At 32.8% G+C, this 15,164-nt stretch overlaps 1 protein-coding gene across 1 annotated transcript; it reads left to right on the top strand.

Annotated features, from left to right (window-relative positions):
* The first annotated feature begins 1,521 nt into the window (after window positions 1-1,521).
* On the top strand, window positions 1,522-14,891 carry LOC127838091 (uncharacterized). The gene is made up of 6 exons (XM_052365670.1): window positions 1,522-1,650; window positions 8,134-8,224; window positions 8,626-8,787; window positions 9,003-9,148; window positions 9,472-9,687; window positions 14,228-14,891. The coding sequence occupies exons 1-6, from the start codon at window positions 1,629-1,631 to the stop codon at window positions 14,689-14,691; spliced, it is 1,101 nt and encodes a 366-aa protein (XP_052221630.1). The 5' UTR covers window positions 1,522-1,628; the 3' UTR covers window positions 14,692-14,891.
* The last annotated feature ends 273 nt before the right edge of the window (window positions 14,892-15,164 follow it).

The raw sequence follows: 15,164 nt of genomic DNA, 5'->3' as shown, positions 1-15,164 counted from the left end.
GGGAAATAATTGTATTTAAGAAGTAATGGAAGACCAATCAATCGAGGCAATTTTAGACGGTACTTATACGGCCTTCCTTGCACAAAAATAATGAACCACGATCTGTTGACACAATCATCGCAGGTTCCTAAACGGTTTTATTTGAGTAAGAAGACTACTAACCGCTTCTTATTTGCGTGCAAAAACAAATGATTGGGGCTTAGGAGGTATTCAAAGCAATATTAAAGTTATCCGACCGCTTCTTTTTATCTGCGTCCTGACAATATTCATAAGAGCTAATAAGGCTTGTATTGCAATATAGAACAAATGAACACCGAATAGGCTGCATACAGGCATTTAATCGGGGGCTTGTAAGACGTAATAGCATTATCGAAGTAATAAGTTATTGCGTCCAAACTTATCCTCCTCCGAAATAATGAGCCCAAATTAACATGTCCGCACTCAATATTTATCATATCCTTTGCCCTAATTGCATCAGATCTTTCTAAAATATTCATAAGAAATAGTAGTCTTTCTACGTTTAATGTTCTAGCAAAGCATACTACAATTTACATTATATTTTTTTATTGTATTCGAAATATTTATCATTTATTATTACTTTGATAATACCATCACACAACCGTCCAAGGTTGACGGGACGCAGATTTTTTAAGTCTATTTTCTCCTACAAAGCGATTAAAACTAATTAGGCTAAAACATGAATAAATTGTTTCTTAAGCATCGCCACCATGTGCTTTAAGTCCAATTTGCATTTAATTTTCGCAAACATTTTTTTATTCATATTATGTTTGACCATCGCGCACTGATTTTAAGAGAAAATGTATGTTCCAGTCGAAGGGTACCAAACGGAAAATATAGCCAATTGCAAATAAAGGGAACAAATACAGGTTAAAAGAGGCTTCATTAATTAAGAGCACGTTCTATTTAATAGTTGGTATATTGTTGAACAAATCCACAAATATGCAACAATGTTTATTTGGTTTTAAATTAATCAATGTCGGGCCGATATTGCAAATTCTGACATGAACAAGATATTATGTCAGAAAGTGAATGATTATGTATTGAAGACTTGTTGTCAATAAGATACCCAAAAAAGCCTTAAACGTGAATGTAATACCCAAAATGTATTTTTATGAATATATGCCTTTTTAAAAGTAGTATGCTATGTCAGTGAAGTATAATGAAAGGTTCGTTGGTAACAAATATACATACAGTGACCAATAAACTACGGCGATAAGCCTTCGAGGTTTATTTATTATTTTAAATAGGGATACAATCATGTTAATTCGCATTTGCGTGAAAAAAAAAAATTGAAAACTTAATTGACTTCTTTATCCCTTTTTTTCAGAGAGATTTATAAATTGCTTAGTGACACGTATTATTATAGTGCACATTATTGTCGGTAATAAGGTCGATTATGCAATTATATAAAGCATTTAGTATAATGCAACCTATTACTAGCGATAAAAACAAACCACTCTGAATCAGCAGATATTTATTAAATATATTCATCTTACGGAAGTTTCCGGAGATAGTCGGTGTATCTCGATTGAAAAAGACACGTAAGACGTATTTAATTCATCGAGGTTTATTTGACAGTGTACGAAATCGTTTCAATTTTATTTTCGATGGAGACGGAAAGTCATGAAGGCAAGTTTGAGCTTTAAACCATGAAACATATAAATTATACGAAAACTTTATCTGAATGTTTTATTTGTGTAATTTTTACTGTAGAGCTATGATTTTGTTTTGCACTGACGTAGTCGTGCATTCTTTCAGTTTGTTCAAACGACAAGTAATTTGCATTTGCCAAGTTAAATATTTTTTTTGGCAAGTGGAACGCTTAATAGAACATAAGAACAGGTTCTGTATATGCCAAAAAGTATTAGAATGTTAATGATTTTAATATAAGTGTAAGAGGAAGTGCCTATAATTGAATTATCAAACCGTGTGATTAACACAGTCTTCAACTTCTCTGTAAATACTGATTCGTTTAATGTGGTATTTATAGTATGCTTCAATAATGATGAAGTATTCAAAATAATTTTAAACGAAACCAGATGTGTTGTTATGACTTTCGTATACTAGTTATATTACACAAACGAATTGTTCCAATTTTAAGTATGGCTTTCATTATAAATTAGGTAAATATATTAATATATTAATGATAGAAAAACACTGAAGTCATATGGTAATACAAGTTTTCTATCAATAATGTAATATTAAATCAGCTGACAAATCAAGCTTCGTCCAATAAACTTCCTTTTGTTGCTCTTGTACATGTAAAAGTATGGATTTTTATTTCAAATAAAAAGGTAGATTGAATCACATATATTATTTTCCGTGTGTAATATATATATTGCATTTTGTCACGTATGTGCCACATTGCGCGCATTTGTGCGCGTTTATATATAAATATTGCTGGAATAATCCTAATGTTTAATCGAATGATACAACAAAACGTTGTTGGGGTGAAAGAAAGATTAAACTTGTTGAATTCAATACTTAATCTCATCTCTATCTCTATCTATTTGATTGGATTATGATTGTTTTTCCAAATACACATACAGGCTGGATAAGTGTAGACAATGGGAACAGAACCATAGATCATTTGTTTTGCCTGTAAAAATATCAACGCAAACAAATATATGTAAAAGACTATTATGTTGGCTACAGACGCAGATTGATGCCGAACATGAAGTTGAAAGACGCTTAATAGAGGCAGCGTTTTCGTTGAATTATTGAAAATTAAGGTGACGTTTTATATAGGTTTGACATATGAGTCATTTTGAAATAAACGTCACAATCAAAGCAATAGTTGTAGAGGTCTCACTATACGACATCTTTGTATTATGAATGTATAATTCAAATCATTCTTTACAAATGAACATATAATCAATACTGTGTTACATTTAATTTCACTGTTTGATACATTGGTTGATACATAATTTACTTTTTTAAATTTAAAATGATAACATAGAAATAGCATATGTGTATGTTATTACGTCACTTAACTAAACAATATTGACAGAGTATGACACCAAGGAGTAACGCGGTTGCTTAGTGAGGATAAACGTGATTTGAAAACATCGTTCATTCATATATTAATTTAAATGTTGTTTTGGGCAAGCAATGTCTCCGCTGATGTACATATAGTTATATAAAGGTCACACGTTTCTTCAGCCTCACCTAGATTGTTTGAAAAATTAACAACTTTTGCTGTGGCTTTTGAGAAGACTTCAATCTGTTATTATCAGAATGGACATATTATTGCAAGCCCTTTTTTACTCTTGTCACAATCTAAGTATCAGCAGACGGTAAATATCATTTAACATTTCAGCAAGCTTGTCGCCCTTTTTATTCAAAAATTGTGCGAGGTAACTATTTACATCAATATCAACTGCATTCGCATACTAAAATTGGTTGACCAAAACTGTTTCCATTGAACAAAACTCATGCTCGGGATTACAATAAACCTCCAGTTATTTACATAACGAGTGTTAGTCATAGTGTTAGTCAAATGATTTGTAGTACCCGTCACTGTGACTTGCCCTAACAAAATTACTTGTTGTTCATCTACTTTCCTAAGTTTTACATTGCGGACATTCAATCATTTTCTCTTGAAAATAAAGATGACGTGTTTGAAGAAAGAGTATTGCTGCTATCTTCAAATCTTCAAATGGGGACTTGAAAAGAAAATTAATACCCCTTTTGTTTACCAATCCTTTTGAGTTTTTGTCTTCCTTGTCCGCTGTTACCAGCCACATGATACCTTAATGTATTGTCGCGAATACACTCTTTACACGTAATGTAGATATCTGACCTGCATTTGTAAATTTTATAACAATACATTGCAAAAAAGTAAGTTAAAATTTAAAAACATGTAGAACTGTACACAGTAAAATGAAATGTAAAGACATTCGTATACATCATATTAGGCATTATTATTTTTGTAAAATCACCTTCAAAAGACAAAATGCTCAAAAAAATTGGCCAGTTCTGATTACTTTAATTTGTTTTTTTTGAAGGTTTTAAACCGTTTACACAAATTCAAATCGTTTGTATTGTTTACTTACAGGCCGTCCTGTTTTCATAGCAGGCTGTCATCCGGTGTTTACTTTGAGTTGTTATTTTATACCCAATTATCAATATATATGGAGTTTATAAACCCAATTATATATTGAATTTTTATACCCACTTATATATGTAGATTTTATACCCAATTACATATGTAGTTTATATACCATATTATATATAGAGTTTTTATACCCAATTATATATGGAATTTTATACACAATTATATATTGAGTTTATAAACCCAATTATATATGGAGTTGGTTTGTTCTCCAGTTAAAATTAATAAATATAACAGTCTTTATTACATTTATTGTGATACGATGTCTTTGTTGAGTTGAGATATGTTGGTTGAAAAGTTTACATATAGCTAGAAATGTGATATATTTGTATACATTTGTTTTTTAAATATTTTATTTATTAAATAAGGACTTTAATGTATGAAATATTCGAACAGTGCAGTTTACATACACACGTAACTTAACGATATTAAAATGAGATACTTAAAGGTTAAACGTGCGGTTTATAGTCTGCTTCTATATACATATTCAGCCGACTTCACAATCAACCCCCCCCCCCCCCCCGATCACCGATCACTGGGATCTAAGTCGCCCGTTTACATGTGGCGCACCAGGCAGCCACGGCACATTGGCTTATTTCCCTCACAGGTACCCATTTATACACCTTGGTGGAGAGGAGCAGATGTGGGACAGTTTCTTGCTCAAGGAAATAACAGTGGTCATGGCGAGATTCGAACCCGGGACCTCTCGATCCCTAAGCCAGCGTCCTACCATTAGACCACTGATCCCACTTTATCTTATTTAAAACTAAGATGCATGAACAATGAACACAATTAAAAGAAAAAAATAACACGTTCTGTGTGCACCATGCTTTTAAAAACAGTTTAATAAAGAAATGATTATTTTAATCCATGGACGGTCTTAAATCTGTTATTCAAATTAAATATATCAGTAAGTTTATCATTCCTCCAGGTTAATACTACCGTGAAACTCTTCTCAAGATACACATTGATGACCAAACGGGAAAGCAGTTATATATATACTTCTGTTTAAGTCTATGTCATACAGTGTTGAGGAGGGTTGGCTTAATACACATAATAAAAGGAAGTCAGGTATTTCGATTTGGGAGAAATCGAACGCTTTGTTATCATGTGGAGTGTTTAACTGTTTCTTGAGTTTCGTTTTTCTTCTATATTTAGACAAATTTTATTTAAAGAAGATTCTCTCTGAACTTTTCTGAATACTATTCACATTAACTACATGCAAATATGCTAACGATCGGAAAACAAGAAACACCTATAGCCTATGAAATGCACATCAAGAACACGACCTTACTTGTGAAGAAAGCTTTATGTACACTTAATATTGGGAAACTCAATATTTTATTACACAATAATTAATATGTACACTGAAAACCATACGAAGGCGAAAACCCACCGCACTCATTATTGATAGAATACAATACTCCACACACGAGCACGCATTTCATTTCATATAGGGAAGAGCAGGACACCAGCTGTTAATGGATGGTCACCCACTCGATTGCCTCATCAGCCTTCTTCTCTTTTCCCAGTAAGCTGCATTGAACTTGGCATTTATTCAGTATTGCGTACATAAATAATTGACGGTAAATTAGTTACTTTTTCCTAGTTCCTTATTCCTTATTGGAATAAGGAATGAGGAATTGTTCCTTTTTCATTATTCAAGCATATCATATTTTATATAGCGTTTTAAAGAAAACTAATGCAAGCAATTCTTAAGTAAATCAAAACAAAATAACTCAGATACATTTTCTGTATGTATTACGTTACATATTCATGTTTCTTCCTCGCGCTTGCATAGCATTTTTTGTTTAAACCAAACCGATATTTTTTAATTCGAATACTAACTTCAAATCCATTTAACATAACTTATATAAAAGGATGTTATATTTATGCGATATGAAGTGCAATCTTGTACATTTCAACATGTTTGTTTTTATTTATAATCCAGTTCCTTTTTCGCGGCTGAATAAGAAAAAAGGAACCAGTTTCTTATTCTTTATTCAAGCCAAATAAGTAACTGGCATTTTCTTACTTAAATATCAATGAAATTGATCCCAAGTTAACCACATATAAATGAACATAATGACATATAGGTGATATATTTAAAATTCTAATTGCAATACATTTCCACTGAGTTTTAAGTAATGATTATCAAGTTCCTTATTCTGTTGGAACGGGCATGATCTTTCTATAAATTATAAATAAAAATGAACCAACGAGACAATTAAATCAAAGAAAATTATTGTAAATGTAAGACGGGTATACAACTATTTATTGCAGTACATTTCTTTTTTGTTGTATTTAATTATAACATAGTTCCATATTCGGTTTGAACTGGTTTCTTATTCCTTTTTCAAATCGAATAAGGAACTGGCATTTGCTTACTTAACAAATAAATTAATATGAATAAAGAGGCACATAAATAAATGGAAGTCACTGTCAATGTAGATTTATTTATTATTTATTTATTACAGTACATTTCTCCTTAGTTCTCTTTTGTAATGATAACCAAGTGCCCTTTTCTCGGCTAAATAAGGAAAACGTAACCAGCTGCACTATCAAAAATAATACTTTTAACCACCGAGAACAGCGCCATTTTGTCGGTTCCCTCTTCTTTTAATCGTGCGCCAATGTTGAAGGTCGCCGAGGAAACGCGCTTCGGAGATCGAAAATCTATTGAATAAAACTACACAAATATAGCTATGTATGTTTTGATTTTTAATTGAAAAAACAACAACAACAACAATACAACAGCAACAACGAAATACAGAGGCATTTCGATGAAACTTTCCAGTTTAATAGAGGCACCTTGGCCGCTGCTTCTGGTTCAGTCACGCTTTATTGTGAAATCTTTATTGTGACGTTGCACTGATGACAACGCTGTCCGACCTATTGGCATTTGGTGCGAATACAGAACTGATAGGGATTTAAGGAATGGCAAACCGCGAAAAAGGCACACAAACACACATCATTTTAAAGGACAATAAATTTAAAGAAACATGAAATAAACTTATTTCGTGAACATATTTCGTGAGAATGTCACATGGATGGGGTTAATACATAGTGATCTTACACTGTTATACGTGTATTTTTACAATTTTAGCAATAATTACATAATTCTGACCTTATTTTCTTTGTAAGAAAAGAATTATTATTATATACTATACATAAATATGGCATCATTACAAAAGAGAACTAAGACGAAATTTACTGCAATATATATATTAAATACCAACCTACATTTACATGGATTTTCCTTGATTTATGCGTCTTTTTATTCATTTTAGTTTATTTGTAAAGTAAGAAAATGCCAGTTCCTTATTCGATTAGAACCAGTTCCTTATTCTTTATTCAAACCGAAAAAGGAACTATGTTATCATTAAATACAACAACGTAGAAATGTACTGCAATTAATATTCTTTTAATAACCGTCCTACATATACAATAATTTTCGTTGATTTATTCGTCACGTTGACACATTTTGATTTATAGTTTATTTTACTTTAACCTTTTTTTTTATCAAGTATTTTATATATACAACCTATAGATAATGATTTTCTTTTATGTGTGATTAACGTTTGATCAATTGCATTGATGTCTAAGTAAGAAAATGTCAGTTCCTTATTCGGCTTGAATAAGGAATAAGGAACTGGTTTATTGTTACTTATTCAGCCTCGAAAAAGTAAGTGGGTTTTATTGATGTGAAGCTAGTATTCGTATTAGAAAATGTCGGTCCGGTTTAAACAAGAAATCATATGCAAGCTCGAAGAAGAAACATGCACATGTAACGTAAGACATAACATAAATGTATTCGAGCTATTTTGTTTTTAATTTACATAAGAATTGTATGCATTAGTTTTCTTTAAAACCCTATATCAAGGAACAGTTCCTTTTTCTTTATTCAAAAAAGGAAAAATGAACTACGAAAAAGGAACCAACTTACCCTCCATCCATAAAAAGATATATACATTTTATCATATTTTTTATATAATTAGTTATATATGAAAGAGGAGCCACCCAAGACAGTGCAGAAACACAAGAAGAAAATAAAGCTTTACTCAAAGAAATCAACCAACTTTGTAAACGGTAAAATACGTTTATGCTTAATGTATATACTTGTACATTTACACACACTAAACACACTAGTATCGGTTTTCATATATTAATTTTCTTGATTAAAACTATTGCGCGTCTTTCTATATTCAATTCCATAATTAAATCTTATATTAAATGTAACAACACACGTGGATGATATCTTACTATTATCACTGAGAGAGAAGAGAGAGAGAGAGAGAGAGAGAGAGAGAGAGAGAGAGAGAGAGAAAGAGAGAGAGTGAGAGAGAGAGAGAGAGAGAGAGAGAGAGAGAGAGAGAGAGAGAGAGAGAGAGAGAGAGAGATCGTCATAGGGAAGCAGTTGGATTTTTAATGTGTTTAAAACTACATGAAAGAATTTTGAATTTTAACTGTTTATGTATAACATTTTCAAGGCAGGACAGAAGGAAACCGGAAGTGATCTTTCTTCTTGGAGGTGCCGGTGTTGGGAAAAGTGCCATGGTAAACACTCTGGGCAAGGTCATACGCGGCAAATACTATCCTAAAGCTAAAACAGGAAGTGGGAATGCAAAATCGAAAACACTCACACTCCAGTGGTAATTTTACCGTTTAACACTCTTCAATTGGATTTTTTTTATCGTACAAGCATTTGCATTTGAAGAGATATACAAGTATTGAACAGGCAAATCATTAAAAATGTGAGCGAACATATCTTTATGTACTCTAGATGTACAAACGACAATTATTCTTATAAAGTATCACACTTCGGAGGACCATTATTCTTACATGTTTTTGTGTGTTCTGCATTTAGGTATGCACACTGTGGCGTTGAAGACTTCGAACTACAACCTGGTGTGTTGGTAAACTTTTCTGTGTTGCCAAATGTCCTAGATGCGCCTGGAAATGACAATCCAAATGCAAATGAATTGCGTGAAATATTGGAGATGGTGTTTGAAGGTTATTAAAAAAATAGAGATTGACTTAATATTTCATATTTGCTGAGAACTTTCATCTGAAAGATTAATGATATTTGTAATTTTAACAGAATACAATTTTTCATGTTATTATCATTGTCTTCTTTTTTTGTCTTCGAGTTTATTGAAGCAGGTACAGAACATTTAAGAGAGCACAAAGAAAATCTGCATTTTGGCATAACATGTTTGATGCTTTACATTTCGTCTCTCACTTTTTTATTAATTAAATGAAAATAACAAAACTAAAGTATGAGCGAAAAGTTATTTTTAAATTACGAATATATAATCCTTTGTTTGTTTCTTTAGGTTGTATCCCTGTAGGGACATCATTTGACTATCTTCGAGCTGCACTAAAAAGAGTCAAAGCAAGTGGTTCGGAGCTTTCATTTACTAGTAGCGAGGAGTTGAAAGTGACAAAAGTCGTATTTGTCGTAAGCTGTACAAAGGATTTTCCGATGCAGATGGTTGAATGTCTCAATGAAGTTCTCAATTCTTATGACGATAAGACGGGGCGTCAAAAATGTAAGTTGTTTTAAAGAGTTGTATATGTTTTGAGCAGATCTTCGTAGTATTATACTACTAAGTGCGAACGCTATCGACTTCTTTTTTAACCAATTGACTTCTTATTTTAACTGACACTGTGAAACGCCGGTGATCTTCTAAATTATAAAAAGTTAAATAAATAATTGTTTTGTAATTGAAAGATGAACTTAATCTAAAGATTTAGTTTTATAATAACTCTTTCAATGGAATAACTCAATCAACCTTCATTTCATTTTTAAGTACAAATTCTAATCGGTTTTGGCTTTGATAAATGGCGGCCGTTTTGTTGTAAATGTATACATGCATTGTCTCCACACAAACAACTTGTGATCTAAAAAGTCTATGAGGTAATTGTGGTTTTAACGATGTGTAGTTGAATCAAGGCGTATGGGATGTAGATAAATTTTTGTAATATTATTAAGAGTAAGAATTACAGATATGTTTATACAAAATTGGAAAACCGAATGGAATGAATCAACTAGAACAGAAATATACATATCACTATCCGATTTTAAAATTCAATCCTATTTAAGTGATGTAAACATTCCAAGTACAGAATGGCCCTCTCTAAATTGAGAGTCTCTTCACATAGGCTTAAGGCTGAAACGGGTAGATGCCAAAAGCTATTCCTTGTGAAAATAGAAAATATAATTTATGCAACGTTAAAGAAGATGAATTATATTTTGTTATGTTAGACACTGATGTAAGAAAAGCTAATTTAAAACAATGATATTACGTAAGATAAAAAATGATTAAGTGTATATATTTATTGACCTCTTAAAATAGTAATAGTGTTAAAAATTAAGCTATGTTTTTATAAACGGAAATTTTGGTATTTATTTATGCACCGCCTCTCGCTGTATATTGTCTTCTCTAAAATACCCAATGTCTAAATTGTGGTTCAGAATATTGGCTTCAAAATGTGGAATGTTTTCACTTCTAACAGTGTTTCCACAATGATATTTGCTGATAAATCGTGTTGTAAAGATTTAAAATGAAATACAGTATAATAAACCTGCAGATTGCACCGTAATGGTCTAAAGGTTTAGCCTCTGTGCGTCATGTCTGGTTGTCTGTCCATCTGCCAGTGCGTCAGTCAATCCGTCAACAAAACATGTCCTGCGACTGAACAATTATTTTATATACCTGACGGAATTTGGCATACTTATAAAGTGCATTTTGAATAATATATGAACTTAAATCATGCGTCAGGGGCCAAAACTGGCCACGATGAAGGGGTCACTTTATTCATAAATACAATATAAAATAGAATATTAGATTTGTTTATCTAAACATGGCCCAGAGGTAAATTATGTATCATGTTACATCGTAACCTGATATATCCTTGATAATTGTTTCCGCCATAAATAGAACGTCTTTCTGTTTTAGTCCTTCCCTTGGACTTACTTCTTGTTTTAGCAAGAATTCAAGAAATGATGATCCGGTTGTCTAGAAACTCATGCTGCAAATTTTCACGACGAATTTCCGCTGTATTGCTAATTTTGTAAATAATGTTAAATATAATGCTTATTTACTTCTTGAGATAACATGTATGCATTGCTGACACAATAGTGATATAATTTTTTTTATGTGCTTGGCACGATTTTCTCTTGTCTGGCATTACATTTTCATCAAGAGCGTAAACGTTTGTCCATCAAGCAACATAATAAATTTTCTTTAAATACACAATTTATATTATACACTAATTAATATAAATGATTTCGGTTTAGTTATAATTTAAAAATTATTATAAATCGCCAACGATGTATTGAAAAGGTAAGTGTAACGGATGTCACAACTTAACGTCGTTTTTCTCGGAAACGACGCCAGTGCCAAAATGCGCCCAAATCCCCAGCCATATATGGATTATGTTACAAAATACATGCAAGACATTTTAATCGCTGTTCCTCATATATGTTCGTGTGATTGTGTCCCTGTTGGTGTTATTTACTTACATCACGAATTCGAATGAAATAGACTTATTGCCATACGAGTTAAGTGGAAATCGTTATCCTTACATCACTTTTCATTGCTTTACCGTGACCCTTTTCTTTAATAAATTCCATTTTTTGCTAAAGGCGACCCAACGTGGAAGAGTAGTGATTTTCTTAAAGTGTAGGATTCTTTCGTTTTTAAATAGCTAACTATTGACGCATTAGTCGATCAGGCGAAGAGCCTTATGTTGTGTTTACAAAATGTATATCACCTAAGAAAAAAGCAATAAGCAAGGTAATGCTGATGATTATGTTGATTTTTAAATAACCAGCCAATGTGGCCACTGGCGACTAATGTGAAGAGTTGTTATGTTGTTCAATTTGAATGTCATTTGGACATAAGGTTTTATTTGAAAATCACGTCAAATGTTGTCACCATAGGCTACCAGTTGTGGAAAACTATGGTGCTATCGAAATAATTCGGAATTGGCCGTATTCGACCCGAAGTGGGATAGTGTTTTATAGTCTTATGTGTATACTACGATTGCCCAATTTAGTGGTCAGAGCTGAGGTTTTTCCAGCTTACACCACCACAAATCGACTTGTCAATTGCTGTCTCGTCCATGGAAGTTGTCTTTCCCAATACGTCCGCACACATTTTACAGTGACATCAGACATAAATTAGTAGAATGATAAAACCCCGAATAGCTTGTGGTGCATATAAATATACATATTTTCGAATAAAATAAACATAAGGTAATATATACATATATGCTCTATGGTCTTTCCCGTTTAAGGACTACATAATAAAATACAAAACACAAAGTCAGATTAAGCTTTATATTGAAAATCTTAAATACATACATGCTAATTAAACTATGGCGTTACTACAGAAAATATAGGAAGTAAACTGTGATAAGGTTGATAATGATTTCAGTTTAATAAATAGAATTTTAGCGTGTTTTATTAGGAATTAAGCACTTGATCCAAAGCTGTTTGTAACTAAAAGTACAAGTTCAAAAATGAGTAATTAACCATTTAAAGTAAACATTATTCCAATTACAAAATGCATTTAGTTTAAACCTATTTATTTTAGCTCGATTGCATCGAAAGCCTATGACTTATATAAACGCTCTCGAGTCCATTTCCTGGGTCTAGAACCAGTACTTGGTGTCTTTGGGGGAGATTTAAAGAACACTCCCATGTTGGGGATCGAACCCGTGACATCCAGGTCGCTAGGCGGACACCATATCCATTACACCACGGCGACCTCTTAAAAATGCATTTGTAATATTAAGAATAATCTGTTTACGTAAAGTAATAATAATATAAATGGAAAAATACGAACGAAATAAGTAAAAATTAATCAAGATTGACCATTTCCCCGTTAGATTGCGCATATTTCTACGTAGTTGTGCTTAAATGGTTTTCCAAATTGTTTCTCAAATGGTAGTGCTGCAACAATACGCCAAAAACCGTATTGCAATATATTGTCAGTTCAAAAACCCGTATTGCAATATATCGCAATATATTGCTAACTTGTACCAAAATGATAACTTGCCAATTACCCGATAATCCCGTATATTCCAGTTTTAAAGCAAATTTTGGTAAATATTTATTATATACCGGTAAATGTGCTCAAGAATAACAAGAAACACAAACATTCGCAACTTTTCTTAAGTATCAAATACGTTTTGGCATTTGTTACTATTTAAAGATGTGATGAAATAATATCCAACCCGGGCGTTTTTTTCCACTGAACACACGTAATTCACCTGACGTGATGTTCCCATTTTTATACAACACAAAATACACCCATACTTTCCATGCGACGTCCTACATGTCTGTATAATTTTCGCGCGCTTTTTATTGAGACAAAGATTAAAGCGCTTTTTATTTGACGCTATAATTTTTTATTGTCGCATTAGCATTAACATTTTGAAGCGTATTTCCGAAATTTGGATTACAAATTTAATAATGCTCAATTCAGAATCGAACGAAACATGTACAGCTGTGCGCAATTAATTCAACGATAATCTGTTCAAAAGCATCGAACGAATGCTCCGATGTAACACCGCTACTCCGTATAATATACTTTTCAGAATGCTATTTTTACAAAAAAAATATTTACACTGCTTTGTTTTGTTTACCTTGTTATCATTATTTCGGATGGCTTGTCTGGACGAAATGTGAATGCATTTTTGTAAAATTTTCGTACCGGTTTGATGAAAATCGTATCGCAATACAATATGCGGATTGCGTATTGCGATATATACCGATATATCGGTATATTGTTGCAGCACTATCAAATGGATACAGTAAAAGAAGATTTTTTGTCCGTCCCATTTCTTTGATATACATGATGGGATTTGTCACAATTGATCTTTACAAAATCAAGATGACCTGTCGCACAAAAACCATTTTGCATGCTTAAAGGTCACTTTCGCATAGGACGCATCATGTTTATGCATATTCTTTATATACAGGCTGTGATCTCTTTAAGTCATACATATAGATCGTAACAGCTGAAAAATGATCTAAGTATATATGTAATAATATTAATATTGCATGTATTTGCATTTCAGATAATATCGACGTATTGGTGGTCATAACAAAGTACGATTTAGTGGATGGACAGGAAAGATTTCGTACAGATCGCCGACAGGAGCAAATTACAAAGGAGGAATATCTGGAATTTAAAAACAAGGTGGCAAAGAATTTTAGCATTGAAGGTGCAATGCAGGACAACTGCATCGAATGGGTGAGCTACGTTGACGGTTATAGCGAAGACAACCCATTTATTGACAACATCGCTCTGAAGTTCTTGAGGCAAATTATGCGACCTGACCGAAGTAAACATAAGATGGAAAACGACCCATCTTCCATTGCTGTCCCTTCACGTCATGAAGTTGAACAAAGGCAAATGTCCGGCAAGGAACTTACGGAAGACAACCATTTATATAAACAATATATCCTCATCGGCCTAGTTTTTGCATGTGCACTCATTGCGGGTACTTACAAGTTAGTAAGCAAGCCAGCAAGCAAGTAAATAATGTAAAGAAACACCATGCGAGACATCGCTGCGCGTAAAGCAATCTTTATACAGAATAGAAAGTCATTTACAAGCATCAACTATTATATCTGTTGACTGTTGGCTAATTAAAACCTATTCCAACTTTCATTAAGTATATGAACAGACACATATATGTTCTGATGCAATTAAATGGCTTTTGTTTAAGTATGAATATACGTTGGTGTTTTGAGTGTTTATATTTTGGGGGTGATATTTATGCCCCCCTTCGAAGAAGAGGGGGTATATTGCTTTGCTCATGTCGGTCGGTCGGTCGGTCGGTCGGTAGGTCGGTCGGTCCGTCCACCAGGTGGTTGTCGTATGATAAGTCAAGAACGCATACGCCTAGGATCATGAAACTTCATAGGTAGATTGATCATGACTCACAGATGACCCCTATTGATTTTGAGGTCACTAGGTCAAAGGTCAAGGTCACGGTGACCCGAAATAGT

This window comes from Dreissena polymorpha, chromosome 7 (assembly GCF_020536995.1).
Source record: "Dreissena polymorpha isolate Duluth1 chromosome 7, UMN_Dpol_1.0, whole genome shotgun sequence".
Classification (NCBI taxonomy): domain Eukaryota; kingdom Metazoa; phylum Mollusca; class Bivalvia; order Myida; family Dreissenidae; genus Dreissena; species Dreissena polymorpha.
This window is presented reverse-complemented; position numbering and strand designations above follow the sequence as displayed.